The sequence below is a fragment of the Chelonia mydas genome, chromosome 2 (assembly GCF_015237465.2).
Source record: "Chelonia mydas isolate rCheMyd1 chromosome 2, rCheMyd1.pri.v2, whole genome shotgun sequence".
NCBI classification, from domain to species: domain Eukaryota; kingdom Metazoa; phylum Chordata; order Testudines; family Cheloniidae; genus Chelonia; species Chelonia mydas.
In genome coordinates, this window is record NC_057850.1 from 226,189,521 (window position 1) to 226,202,790 (window position 13,270).

The 13,270-nt window shown below is 43.6% G+C and overlaps 1 protein-coding gene across 4 annotated transcripts in view; it reads right to left on the minus strand.

Moving 5' to 3' along the window:
- PIP4K2A (phosphatidylinositol-5-phosphate 4-kinase type 2 alpha) overlaps positions 1-13,270 on the minus strand; it is a 192,367-nt gene that overhangs the window by 42,277 nt on the left and 136,820 nt on the right. For all 4 annotated transcript variants that reach the window (XM_007058472.4, XM_037890842.2, XM_037890843.2 and 1 more), the window contains one exon: positions 1,424-1,570. In XM_007058472.4, coding sequence (XP_007058534.2) covers positions 1,424-1,570 — 147 coding nt within the window. The remainder of the gene's footprint in view (positions 1-1,423; positions 1,571-13,270) is intronic.

Here is a 13,270-nt window from a genome sequence, read left to right on the forward strand (position 1 = left end):
TCAGCAAGTTAAGGAAGTATGGGCTGGATGAATGCACTATAAGGTGGGTAGAAAGCTGGCTAGATTGTCGGGCTCAATGGGTAGTGATCAATGGCTCCATGTCTAGTTGGCAGCCGGTGTCAAGTGGAGTGCCCCAGGGGTCGGTCCTGGGGCCGGTTTTGTTCAATATCTTCATAAATGATCTGGAGGATGGTGTGGATTGCACTCTCAGCAAATTTGCGGATGATACTAAACTGGGAGGAGTGGTAGATACGCTGGAGGGGAGGGATAGGATACAGAAGGACCTAGACAAATTGGAGGATTGGGCCAAAAGAAATCTGATGAGGTTCAATAAGGATAAGTGCAGGGTCCTGCACTTAGGATGGAAGAATCCAATGCACCGCTACAGACTAGGGACCGAATGGCTAGGCAGCAGTTCTGCGGAAAAGGACCTAGGGGTGACAGTGGACGAGAAGCTGGATATGAGTCAGCAGTGTGCCCTTGTTGCCAAGAAGGCCAATGGCATTTTGGGATGTATAAGTAGGGGCATAGCGAGCAGATCGAGGGACGTGATCGTTCCCCTCTATTCGACACTGGTGAGGCCTCATCTGGAGTACTGTGTCCAGTTTTGGGCCCCACACTACAAGAAGGATGTGGATAAATTGGAGAGAGTCCAGCGAAGGGCAACAAAAATGATTAGGGGTCTAGAGCACATGACTTATGAGGAGAGGCTGAGGGAGCTGGGATTGTTTAGTCTGCAGAAGAGAAGAATGAGGGGGGATTTGATAGCTGCTTTCAACTACCTGAAAGGGGGTTCCAAAGAGGATGGCTCTAGACTGTTCTCAATGGTAGCAGATGACAGAACGAGGAGTAATGGTCTCAAGTTGCAATGGGGGAGGTTTAGATTGGATATTAGGAAAAACTTTTTCACTAAGAGGGTGGTGAAACACTGGAATGCGTTACCTAGGGAGGTGGTAGAATCTCCTTCCTTAGAGGTTTTTAAGGTCAGGCTTGACAAAGCCCTGGCTGGGATGATTTAACTGGGAATTGGTCCTGCTTCGAGCAGGGGGTTGGACTAGATGACCTTCTGGGGTCCCTTCCAACCCTGATATTCTATGATTATTACATTTTCACAGTGGTTTTTAAGTTCAGCCATTAACAATTAGTTACATTTAGCAAACATACTCTGTTAAACCACTTCCCTTAAAGCACGTATGATACAGCTTAAATAGTGTTACTTGTATAAAAATGTTTTCCGGTTTAGCTAACCACACATTTTCTTTATTTTAGAAGTAACCAACATAACTGCTGAATAATATTCATTTAATAGATTTGATTGTGCTTTGCAACAACCAATGTCTAAAACACTCAACAGAATAGTTAACATTTACTTTAGTGATTTTAACCACTTTAACAATTATTTAGAACCAAAGTTATTTCTTACCTTTAAATCGTATTTTCTATAAACAGACAAACGATGGCTAAACACATTTCTTGTTACAATCATATACATCTCAACTCCATCAACGGTAAGCCGGTACATGCCAAAAAACTGGGGAAGAAGCGTAATCCCATGACACTCTACAATATACTGCAAAGGACAGAAGAAAAAAAAGAAATTAATAAAGCTTTTAAAAAACTCAGATCCAGAGAGACAAATACATATACAGCATGTGTGTCGTGGGTGGATACACAAACCATTGAAAAACCAAGTCTCCAAACACAATGCATCCCCACAAAAACCACTGTCATTGGCAAACCTTTCAAAAGGTTGTTATACTTTTAGACCAGTGTCAAAAACAAAATCCTTTTTATATTAACAGCATTCCTTATAACATTCAGTTTCCTTGGCTTTTCAGAATAGGGTAGACTCTCTTTGTGTTTGTTGACAGCACTGTGTGTTTTATTAGTCCAAAGGACACCAAAATCAGCACAATTTGATCTCACACAAAGGAGAAATTGTCCTTTCAAACACTACCCCACTTTGTTTTATTCTCTTGTACTGGATTTTGCCTTTAGTCTGTAGATACTTTGGTACAATTTTCCCAATACTTGTTTAGTATAGTGTATACTTACAGTGTATATAAAAACAAATAGTATCTGTCAATTCCTTTGTGCTAGTTCTCATGTTAAGTCGGCACCTCAGGATTACACAATCCACTTCCAGCAGGCAGAAAAAAAATATAGAATACATGTGCTTTTTATTTAGAGAACATTTCATCTCCCCATGTTCCTTCACAGATGGGATATTACCCCTGAAGAGAATCTGTCACCCTATGGACATAGGGTGCTCCACCACAGTTCTGATATCACCTGCCTTCCAACCAGTAATTAAGAAATATTGTAGAAACAGTATTAAAGGAAGCATAAAAAATACAGAATTCATCAAGAAAAAAGTTATTTAAGAAGGAATGATAATTTATTGTGAAAATATATTATCAAGTATCCAAACTAGAGTAATCCAAACATTAATTCAAATACCTCCACCCTATTGCATAGGAAAAAAGATATGAAGAAAGTTAGGCCAGTCTGGTATGAGACAACAGAAAAGGAACTGATCATGTTCCTCTCTATCTTATTCCCATATAAGTTTCAATCAGAGGGGCCTAAAAAAATAAATAAATAAAAAAATCCCTTATAGATGGAGAACCAGACTGCTACCAAAAGCTTCTACTAAAAGCAGAAACAGCTACAGAATGAGTAACTTTCACCAAACACTAAAGCCTCTGCTTTTTGCAACAAAATAATCATCATTGTCGGAGCATGGTCTTTTGAAATGTAGGTGATTTTACACCAAGTTTCTATGGCCATGTCTACACTAGCGAGCTTACAGGTTACCAATGTAAGATCGCTCATATAGCTGTTTTATGCCAACGGGAGAGAGTTCTACCGTCGACATAATAAAACCACCTCAATAAGCAGCGGTAGCTACACCAGTTGGAGAAGCTCTCTCATCAACAGAGCGCTCTGCACACTACCACTTATGCTGGCAAAACTTATGTCGTTCAGGTGAGTGTTTTTTCACATCCCTGAGCAATATAAGTTTTGCCAACATAAGTGATAATTTAGACATAGGCTAAAACATTGCAGTTTAAGCCATTTGACAATTCTCAAATTCAGACTACAATTAGATTTGAAATTATGTTAAATATGCTTCTTATAAGAAATATGCTAAGTGCAGTTTTCTAGGAAAGTTCTTATCAGATTTCAAATCAATAAGGCCAAACAGATTGGTGCCTTTCTCGTGGAGTTCTGCAGATTTTCCAATTCATGAGTGCTCTGCTAAAATCTAGGGAATGTCTCTCATTCATTCTCACTAACTTGATATTAGGTTTTGGAGACACTGAAGAAAGAAAGAACAAAGAGTACTTGTGGCACCTTAGAGACTAACAAATGTATTTGAGCACAAGCTTTCATGAGCTAAAGAAAAATTCTGTTTACATTAAAATTTTAGTTAACTTTTAGGAAAAATTTCAAATGGTCCTGAAAACAATCCTATCCATCAAAAACTGAAGAAAAATAAGGAAACAGCAGAGCTGGAAACTTACTATGAGCTGAACAAATTATGTCTTAGAAACTGAATCACTTTACGTGCCAGACACTACAAGGAGACTGAAGATAAAGGCTCAAAAGATGATTTAATCAGTGCACAGTGTCTAATATCTCAAATTCTGTATCCACTTGATCAAAGGTCCTGAATTATAGAGGAAAAACTGTTGATTACAGGATTGTCATTAGCCTTGTAAGCATGCTACACCTATTACTGGGCATATCACTCATTTTAGCCACAAATATATCTGTTACACATAAACCTAGTATTATCTTCCAGATTTTAACACCACAAATTAACATTAGAAATACTAAAATTGAGGTAATAGAAAACTTTAGCCTATTTAAAAGTCAAGTCCACATCATCAAGCAGCATCTTCTATTATTATGTTATGTTCATCATTATGTGCCCAATATATATTGTAAAGGCTAATGTCATATTTGTGCTTTACCAAGTTGGGAGTTGTGCTCATAAAAACATTTTCTAGATGCTGCCTCCACTGGGATGATTGTTTTCCATGATGACCCTAAAAATGAAACATCCACTTGCAGAAGAATTTCTGTGCTTGAGAAACTGTTCATGGGCTGTTCAACTGTTTAAAGGGAGAGTGGTCAATCCATCTAAAGTACTTATGGCTCATATTACTATGGTATCTGAGAGCCTGTGTGGTAGGGAAGTGCTATTATCCACTGTTTACAGATGGGGAATTGACAATTAAGGGCTATATCCACAAAGGTATTTAGGCACCACTGATGTTCCCAAAATACCTGTTCAGCTGCCGCCTATCACTGCAGACACACCTAAGTTTCTGCTGATAAAGTCCCAGAGGCACCCAAGTTTCCACTGGTGGGCATGCACAAAACTGCTTAAGTTCTGACTGTGCAGAGCATGCCCCAGTACTGGTGAGATTCTCAGGTCAGGGAAATGCCTAGTTTATCTAACATGTGGGACATGATCCTCTAGGCATATGCTGAGCAGGCCTAGTCCGTATGTAAGACAACAAAGGACTTTTTGGGGCATGCTGGCTAGCAAATGTCCCCAAATAGCCCAGTTGTTAAAGCAGTCACCTAAGATGTGGGACACCCAGGTTCAAATCCCTACTCTGCCTAATTTGAAGCAGGGACTTGTACCCAAGTCAACCATCTCATGGGGAGTTCCTTAACCATGGGGCTACTGAGTCAACCTCTCACTTTTGTTCTCTCTCTGGCCAAATTAATATTTAATTATTTATACAAAGTGGAATTGCTTCAGTAGAAGAGACTGAGAAAGACTGCCCACGAATATCCAATAGTCTGGTCGTTATGCTACTCAACTGGACTGTGGGAAATCTGAGTTCAAGTCCCTGCTTCAAATCAGGTGGAGATTTGAAAACAGGTCTCCCCACCGCCCAGGTGAGTGCCATAACCTCTGGGCTATTGGCGCAACGGGGTCTTTCTCCCATATAGTCTGAGCTTCTGTATAACACAGGGCATTCAACTTCCCCCTAATAATTCCTATAGATACATTTTAGAAAAACATCCAATCTTGATTTTTAAGTGCCATTGCCAGCAACAGAGAATCCACCATGACCCTTAACAAATTATTCCAATGGTTAGGGCTGTCATGGATTCTCCATTACCAGCAATCTTTAAATCAGGATTGGATGATTTCTATAAGATGCACTGTAGGAATTATTTTGTGGAAGATCTATAGTCTGTGTTATGCAAAAGATCAGATTAGATTATCACAGTGGTCTCTTCTGGCCTTGGAATCTATTGAGAAAGGGCTGACCTGATTTAGGTACCTAAATCCAGGAAAGGATTAACAGTTGTGAATCCCAAGTGGTGATCGGTACCTTCCTCCAGCCTGGAGTTAGGGGCCTAACTTCCTCTGAGAGGCTGAGCGTAGACCACACCCCTTTCCTCAGCATTTCCTACTAGCTAGTTTAGGTAGCTCCCCACTCAGCTTCCCAACTTCTGTGAATCCTTTTAGAAATCTAACTTTCTCCAAACAACGTATGTGGAGCATGGGTGCCTAGCTCAGGTCTGTCAATTCTACTGGGAGGAAGAGTACCTAGGAATGAGGTGTTGCAGCACCTAATCCCTTTGTGTACCTTGCCCTAAGTGATTTGCCCAAGGTCATACAAGAAGTCCATGACAGAACAGGGACTTGAACCTGGGTATCTGGAGTCCCAGGCTACTGCTCTAACCACTGGTAAATCCTTCCTCTCCGAGCTGTTAAGGCATGGTTTGAGAGTCAAGAGACCTGTGTTCAAGCCCAGCTCTGTTACTCGCTGTGTGACCTGAACAAGTCACAAACTTTCTGTGCCTTAGCAACCCCATCTGTAAAATAATGTTAACACTGCCTACATGCAAAGTATTCATGGTAGGACTGCTTAATTTCAGTGAAACAGAAGACCTTCACTCCTTTAATAATAAAGGCTAATTCTTTTTTTTAAAGAACATTAAAAAAATTCCATCAAGTAGCTAATAACACAATTACAAGTCCTTATGTGTATAAAATCCATTTTCTTATATGGATGTTGCATGAAACAACCTACCATCCATTTTTCTTATTACTTTGGATAGATGATTTTTCTCCTAGATTTTCTTCACAGCAGAAGGGTTGTATTACATTTAACAAAATAAAGTACCATCAACATAGGGGCACATTTGATCTTCTGTGCATCCAAGTATCGTTTTCAAATAAGCAATTATATGACCTTTTTCTTGAACACAAATCTTAAAGGTGAAATGAGTAGCAAATATTTGTGATCTTAAATTCTCCTTTCTGAGCTATATAAACTAAGTCTCTACGTTCTTCTCGATCTAAAATCTTTCTCTGCCTCTTTTTGCATTAGAAAAAAAAAAGAGATCCTGGCTCTCACCCTTCTTTAAGGATGACTTTGGTGAGCTCTTAGGTGGACTGGAGTGGTGACACAGGATATATAATTGCAATGGTGACACAGGAAGAATAAATCGAGCCCTTTCCAGATCTTTTCTAATATATAAAGAATGCCTCAAAAAAAAAAAAAGTTTTCTGCAGGACGACTTTGGCAAAACCAGCCTGATACCACAGGTGGCTGAATCCTGATCCCTCAGTGCCTGCGTGGGGAAGAGCTGTTGATTCCTCTGCAATCTAAGATTCAACATCCCCTTCTCACTTAATTATGTACTCTGCAAATGCTAATTCTGAATGTACTCTGTATTTTCTATTTCTACCTTGTTATCCCTTTAAAATAATTATATTTACAAAAAGGCTGTCAGCAAAGTGACCAAAGTTATAGTGGTCTTAAAATATAAATTGCTTAAATAGCAATAGTGCAGATTAAAGCAGCCACAGGAGGAGAGGGGGAGGTGTAAATTGATTAATGATGTAACTTAAAAAATATTTTGAAAACATTAAAGAAGCAACGGTAGACATTGCTCCTTTGTGCTCATCCTTCGCTTTCATTTCCTGTTCCTAGACAGCAGAAAACAAATCATTGTATTGGGGGGGAAAACAGGTTAAAAATCCTAATCTTGGAAAATGTAGATCAGAGAATTATGTTATAACAAATTACTGTCTCTAAATTTAAAAAGGAACCTTACATAAGTTTACACATTTGCTCAGGATAGAGTTGAGTGCTATTCTTTTATCAAGCCCTGGTGTGATAGAATTTATTCCACTGATGAACTATTTAACAGGAAAATTATCTGATGGGTATGTAGCTGAGCCAGGGAAGGGATTCATTAGCTGAATTACAAGACAAACACAGAAAGCAATGAAAAGTTATAAATGCAAGAGATATCTGCTATTCATCATGGGTCTTGTAAAAGCTGTGAAAGATGCTTCTCACTGCTAAATCATTTGAGATTTAAATGAAATTGCACTCATTTAGCTCAATTTTTCATGAACAGTTCTGAGGCACAAATCCATGACTCTCAGTCCTAAATCTCAGGTTGTTACAGATACGAGGTCTCAAGAGAACACAATATTTAGTTTTACATATCAATTTGAAAGTCTGGCTAGAGGACCATCAACTTTTGTGTCTGTCCAGGACTCAGATCTGATAGCAGGAGCCTACACCCTAACATAAAACACTGATTTATGATAAACGAGCTGCAGGTTTAATACCTCTGGAATGCACAACGTTCAGGGTAAATATTTAACTACGGGTGAAATCCCGGTCCTGTGGAGGTTAATGGGAATTTAGCCATTGACTTCAATGGGGCCATGATAGAATCTTAAGTATTAAACTAAATGAAGTAACATAACAGACGTTAACTGTTCAAATGTTCTTTAAAGCTCTTCTGTGGTCTTTTTTTTCCTTCCCTCTCAGAAACAAGAATTCCAGTCCAGTAAGTAGTAATTAGGCTTAGCCTTACTTTTTCAACATAGATGCTACAAGTGCACTCTGAATGTTCCCTAGTATGCTATTTGAAATAGTACTATGTTAAGCGCACTAAGGAATTTTTAGTGTGCACCAGCAGGGTCTACATTGACGAATTCATGTGCAACACATCAGTGCACTTTAGAAAGCACACACTATAGTGCACATTAAATCCTCATTGTGTTGACAAGCCCTCAGAGTGATATCAGAATACCCTTTTTACACTTACAGTAGGACAGACACAAAAATCAAGTACAATTTGAATGAAGATTTCTCTTTTCTTTTCCAGCCTCCTATTTTACAAGTGGCTTATCCCAATTCCTTGGCTGCTAATCATCATCATCCTCTGGTTGAAAAATTTTCCCCACCTCCAGTTTCCCTCATCTGTGCTAAAAAATTCCTCCACCACCACCACCAGCAATGCCTCTCAAGCTTGGACTCAAATCCTCGATTCCACCTCCAACACAATGAATTCATGCTAGCTCCTGAACTCCAAACAATCTTGCACCATGCCCTTGTGTGGTTTGCCTTCTCTCACCTATTTTCTTTCACCTATCTTTCTATCATCTTTTTTCTTTTTTAACCTCTGTGACTTTGTGCATGTTTCTGCTTTTATTTTCTATTTTTTTTGCTGTTGCTTTTTATCTGGTTTCTTTGTTCTCCATCTCCTTCCACCCACATCCAGTCTTTTCCACTCTTCCATACCACTGCTGCTGGGCATTCTCCCTCCCTCTCCACTGCACTGCACAGTGCTGTTCACTACAGGCTGTCTGTTGCCATAGAGACAGCAGGCAGTGTAGCAGGTACCACTGGTATGTACAGTTACCTGGGGAAAGGGAGAAAATATGCAGTCAGCCGAGGCAGCTACTCATGACGAGGCCAGAAGGGTGGGTATACCATAGAGTAATCTTGTGCCCCTTTATCCCAGAGGCTTGGAATCCCTATCCATAAGATATCTTATCTGCTTCTTGTGCTCTGAGCTGGCTTCTAAGTTTCTGTCATAGTGACTTCACTAAAGTCTCCTCCATTCTTAGCACCAGCTGTCATTAGGTCCTTTCATGGACCTCATTTTATAGAAAATCTCAATGTACAGGCAGTGTTAGTTCACCTGACACACTCCAGTGTCACTCCTGACCTACTTCTGCAATTATGTCATCACCCCAGTCCTTCATTCACCCTCACGGAGCCTGGGTATTTACTACTCCTACACCACTGGCCGGTAGCAATTTAATCTTTGGAGTAATCCTGGTACATCTGGAGGAAGATGATGTCTGGGTTCAGTCATATTTAGAAAACTGCCTCTGGTAGGTCCACTTCTAGCAATTTATTCCACTTGACACTGTCTATCTGCCCTTGGAAACTATGGTCATTGCTATATCACTTGATAAACCCAACCAACTGCTCCCTCTCTCAATCTCACAGAACTTAAAATACCGCAATCAACTCCAAGTCTCTCTTCTAGTTACTGAGCCATCCCTTTTTATGTCATCACAATGCTTCCAGAAGCTTCTCATGTGTTCCTCCGGCCTTCCTTCCTATTCAGCCAACCTACAGTCACATTCCCAAGTAACATTTTTTCCTCCTTTTACTTTTTATTCTGTGTTGGCTTTTGAATGAGCCTCAGGGATCATTCTGAATCTATGTGCTGAGCTAGTTAATGACTCACACTATGCACAAGTTTAACAAACTTTTTTTTAAAAAAAAGAGATTCTATGCTAATACATTCAATTAGAATTTGACCACCTTTTGTTCTGTGTTCCTACAGAACCTAGCACAATGGGATCATGGTCCACAACTAGGGCTCCTAGATGCTACAGTAATACAAATAATAAACTATTGTTTTTCAGTACTCCGACAAAGGGGCAGGAGGGAAGGTAATGGAATGGACATGAGCAACACATCTCGAAGAACCACAGTTACGAAAAGGTAGGTAACCATTTTTTCTTCAAGTGCTTGCTCACATTGATTCCATTCTAGGTGACTCGGAAGCAGCATCCTCAGAGATGGGCTCAGAGTTCATAGTCTAGTGGCTTGCAGTACTGCTCTACCAAAGCCAGCATCATCCCGGGCCTGCTGGGTAAGTGCGTAATGGGACATGAATGTGTGGATGGACGACCACGTGGCCACTCTACAGATGTTTGATAGGCACTTGAGCTAGGAAAGCTGCCGAAGAGGCTTACACCCTTGTTGAGTGCGCAGTGACAATCCCTGAAGGTGGCACCTTTGCCTGATCGTAGCAACAGCGAATGCAGCCAGTGATCCACGAAGAAATTATTTGAGCGGACACTGGACAACCTTTAATCCTGTTGGCCACCGTGACGAACAATTGCGTTGACTTGCAGAATGGCTTGGTCCTTTCAATGTAGAAGGCTAGCACCCTCCTGACATCTAGGTAATGCAAGCTATGCTCCTCCTCCGACTTATGCGGCTTTGGAGAAAAGACAGGCAAGTAAATGTCCTGTCCCTGTATGAAACTGTGAGACCACCTTGGGCAGGAAAGCTGGGTGAGGCCACAGCTGGACCCTGTCTTTGTAAAAGATTGTATAGGGTAGTTCCAAGGTAAACGCCCTCAGCCGGCAGGCAGATGTCATTGCAACCAAGAACACGACCTTCCAGGAAAGGAGAAGGAGAGAGCAGGAGGCCAGAGTCTCGAAGGGGGACCCCATGAGCTGCGACAGAACAAGATTCAGGTCCCACAGAAGGACGGGGTCCCTAATGTACGGATAGAGGCACTCAAGGCCCTTGAGGAACCTGGCATCCATGTCCTGGGCGAAAACCGACCTACTCTCAAGAGGTGGATGGAAGGTGAGAGAGCAGCCAAGTGGACCTTGATAGATAAAAGGGACAGACCTTGGAGCTTGAGATGCAGAAGGTAGTCCAGGATTAACTGCAGCAAGGCCCATTTGGGCCAAATGCCTTTATCCGAGGTCCAACAAGTGAACCGTTTCCATTTGGCCAGGTAGGTCACTCTGGTGGAGGGGTTTCAGCTGCCCAACAGGACCTGTTGGACACCGGCTGAGCACTCCTGCTCCTCCACATTTACCCATGCAGCAGCCAAGCCATCAGGTGCGGCGCCGCGAGGTTCAGATGCAGAAGACTGCCATGGTTTTCGGACAGCAGGTCCGGCCTGACAGATAGCTGTAACGGAGCAGCCACCGAGAGGTCCAGAAACATGCTGAACCAGTGCTGGCACAGCCAAGTAGGCCATGTCCTGCTTGATCTTCATGAGGACCCTGTGAATTAATGACACTGGGGGGAAGTCATACAACAGAGCCCCCGATCACGGGAGTAGAGGAGCATCTGACAGGGAGCCTCTGTCGATCCTCCAAATCGAACAGAAAATTGGGCATTTCCTGTTCTGCTTGGACACAAATAGGTCCACCTGGGGCGTCCCCCATCTCTGGAAGATGATGCTGACCACTTGCAGATGGAGAGATCAGTTGTGGTGAGACAAGACTGTCCTGCTGAGGCCATCTTCCAAAGTGTTCCTGGCCCTGGGGAGGTGTGCGGCTATGAGATGGATGTCACGTTGTACATGGAAGTCCCAGAGCCTGAGGGCTTCTTGGCAAAGGGCAGATGATCTGGCTCCACCTTGCTTGTTGATATAGAACATAGCCGCTGTATTCTCTGTCAGGACCTGGACCACCCTGCTTACTATGTGAGGGAGGAAGGCTCGGCAGGCCAGACGAACCGCTCTGAGCTCCCTGACGTTATGCGTAGGGAGCGATCATGACTCGACCAATGGCCTTGCGTGCTGAAATCACCCAGGTGGGCTCCCCACCCCAAGTCCGAAGCACTGGAGACTAGGGTCACTGATGGGGACAGAGCCGTGAAGGGAACGCCCTTTAACACCCATGCAGGATTCTGCCACCAGGTGAGTGACGACAGCACTTGGTCTGGGACCCTGATCACCTGGTCCACGCTGTGTCTGTTGGGGACGTAGACCGAGGCCAGCCATGCCTGCAGGGGCCTCAGACTGAGCTGCACATGTTGGACCACGTAAGTGCAGGCCGCCATATGGCCCAACAATCACAAGCACATGTGAGCAGTCATGAGAGGGTGGCTTTGCATGCAGGAGATGAGGTCCGCCATGGCTTGGAACTGAGCCTGAGGGAGGAAGGCTCTGGCCTGAGTAGAGTCGAAGACTGCTCTAATGAACGCTATGCACTGCACTGGACTGTTCCCTCCACCTGGCTACGTGGCTGCTTCTAGGTTCGGACACTGGGCAGCTATATGCCCTATCTCACCACATGCATAACATCTGTACCCTGCTCGGGGAAGCATCCTATTTTTTGGGCTGTTGGGCCTTACCCCCCGAGTCTTTCTTCCTCAGTCCCCAACTCCCCCCTGCAATCTCTGGCCGCTCTTCAGCCTCCTTCCTCTCCTCCATAGTTCTGCCCGGGTCTATGGCAACTCGGGCCCTCGGCACAGAGGCTTGCCTCCTATTTCAGCGCATTCCTTCCCTGGTGGTCTGAGAAAGTTCTTGGGCCGCTAGGTGTCTCTCTACGAGGGCAACTAGCTCATCATAGGAGGAGGGATCATTTTGACTGACCCACCCTTGTATGTCAGGTGGTAGCCCTATCATGTACCTGTCCAAAACTATGACTTCCACAATTTTCTCCTGGCCATGGGTCTCGGGGCACAGCCACTTTCAGGTTAGGTGGATCAGGTCAAACCGCTGGGACCTCGGTGCTTTGCTGTCCCGGTATTCTCACTCGTGGAATTGCTGGGCCCTTATAACTGTCATCATGCCAGACCTCGCCAGGATCTCCTCCTTCAGCTAGGGGTAATCTGTAGCCGCTTCTGTTGTCATGTCAAAATACGCCTTTTGGGCCTCCCCACACAGAAAAGGAGCCAGAACACTGGCCCAGTGGTCTTGGGGCTAAGCCTCCCGCAGGGCTGTTCTCTCAAACGCGAGGAGATACGCCTCTATATCATCATCCATCATCATCTTCTGCAAGTAGCTGCTGACCCGCAGGGGCTGGGTCCCATGGGAGCCGTGCGTCAGGGTGGTCAGGGCCTTTAGCTGGTTCACAACCTCATGCAGGATGGCTCGATCCTGGGCCGCCTGGCTCATCAGTAATTGATTAGTCTCCTGCTGTATTTGCACTGACTCCTGCTGGGTAGCCATCTGAACCCTGGTAGCCTCTTGTTGGGCCGCGGTGGCCTGCGCCAATGCATTCAATACATCCTCCATTTTTTCCTTCTAGTTGGGGTTGATTTACTCTGCCGTGAGATGGTTTGCCAAGAAGTCTCACTCAGAGGATCCCACCCCCGGCACCATGTGTGGCACAGCACCTTCTCGGTCTCACCAGCCTCAGCTGTTTTTAGCCTTGGTGAGATGGCCTTGGGGTAAAAAGTCCTACTTGGCTGCCCAGGGGCAGTCTGCT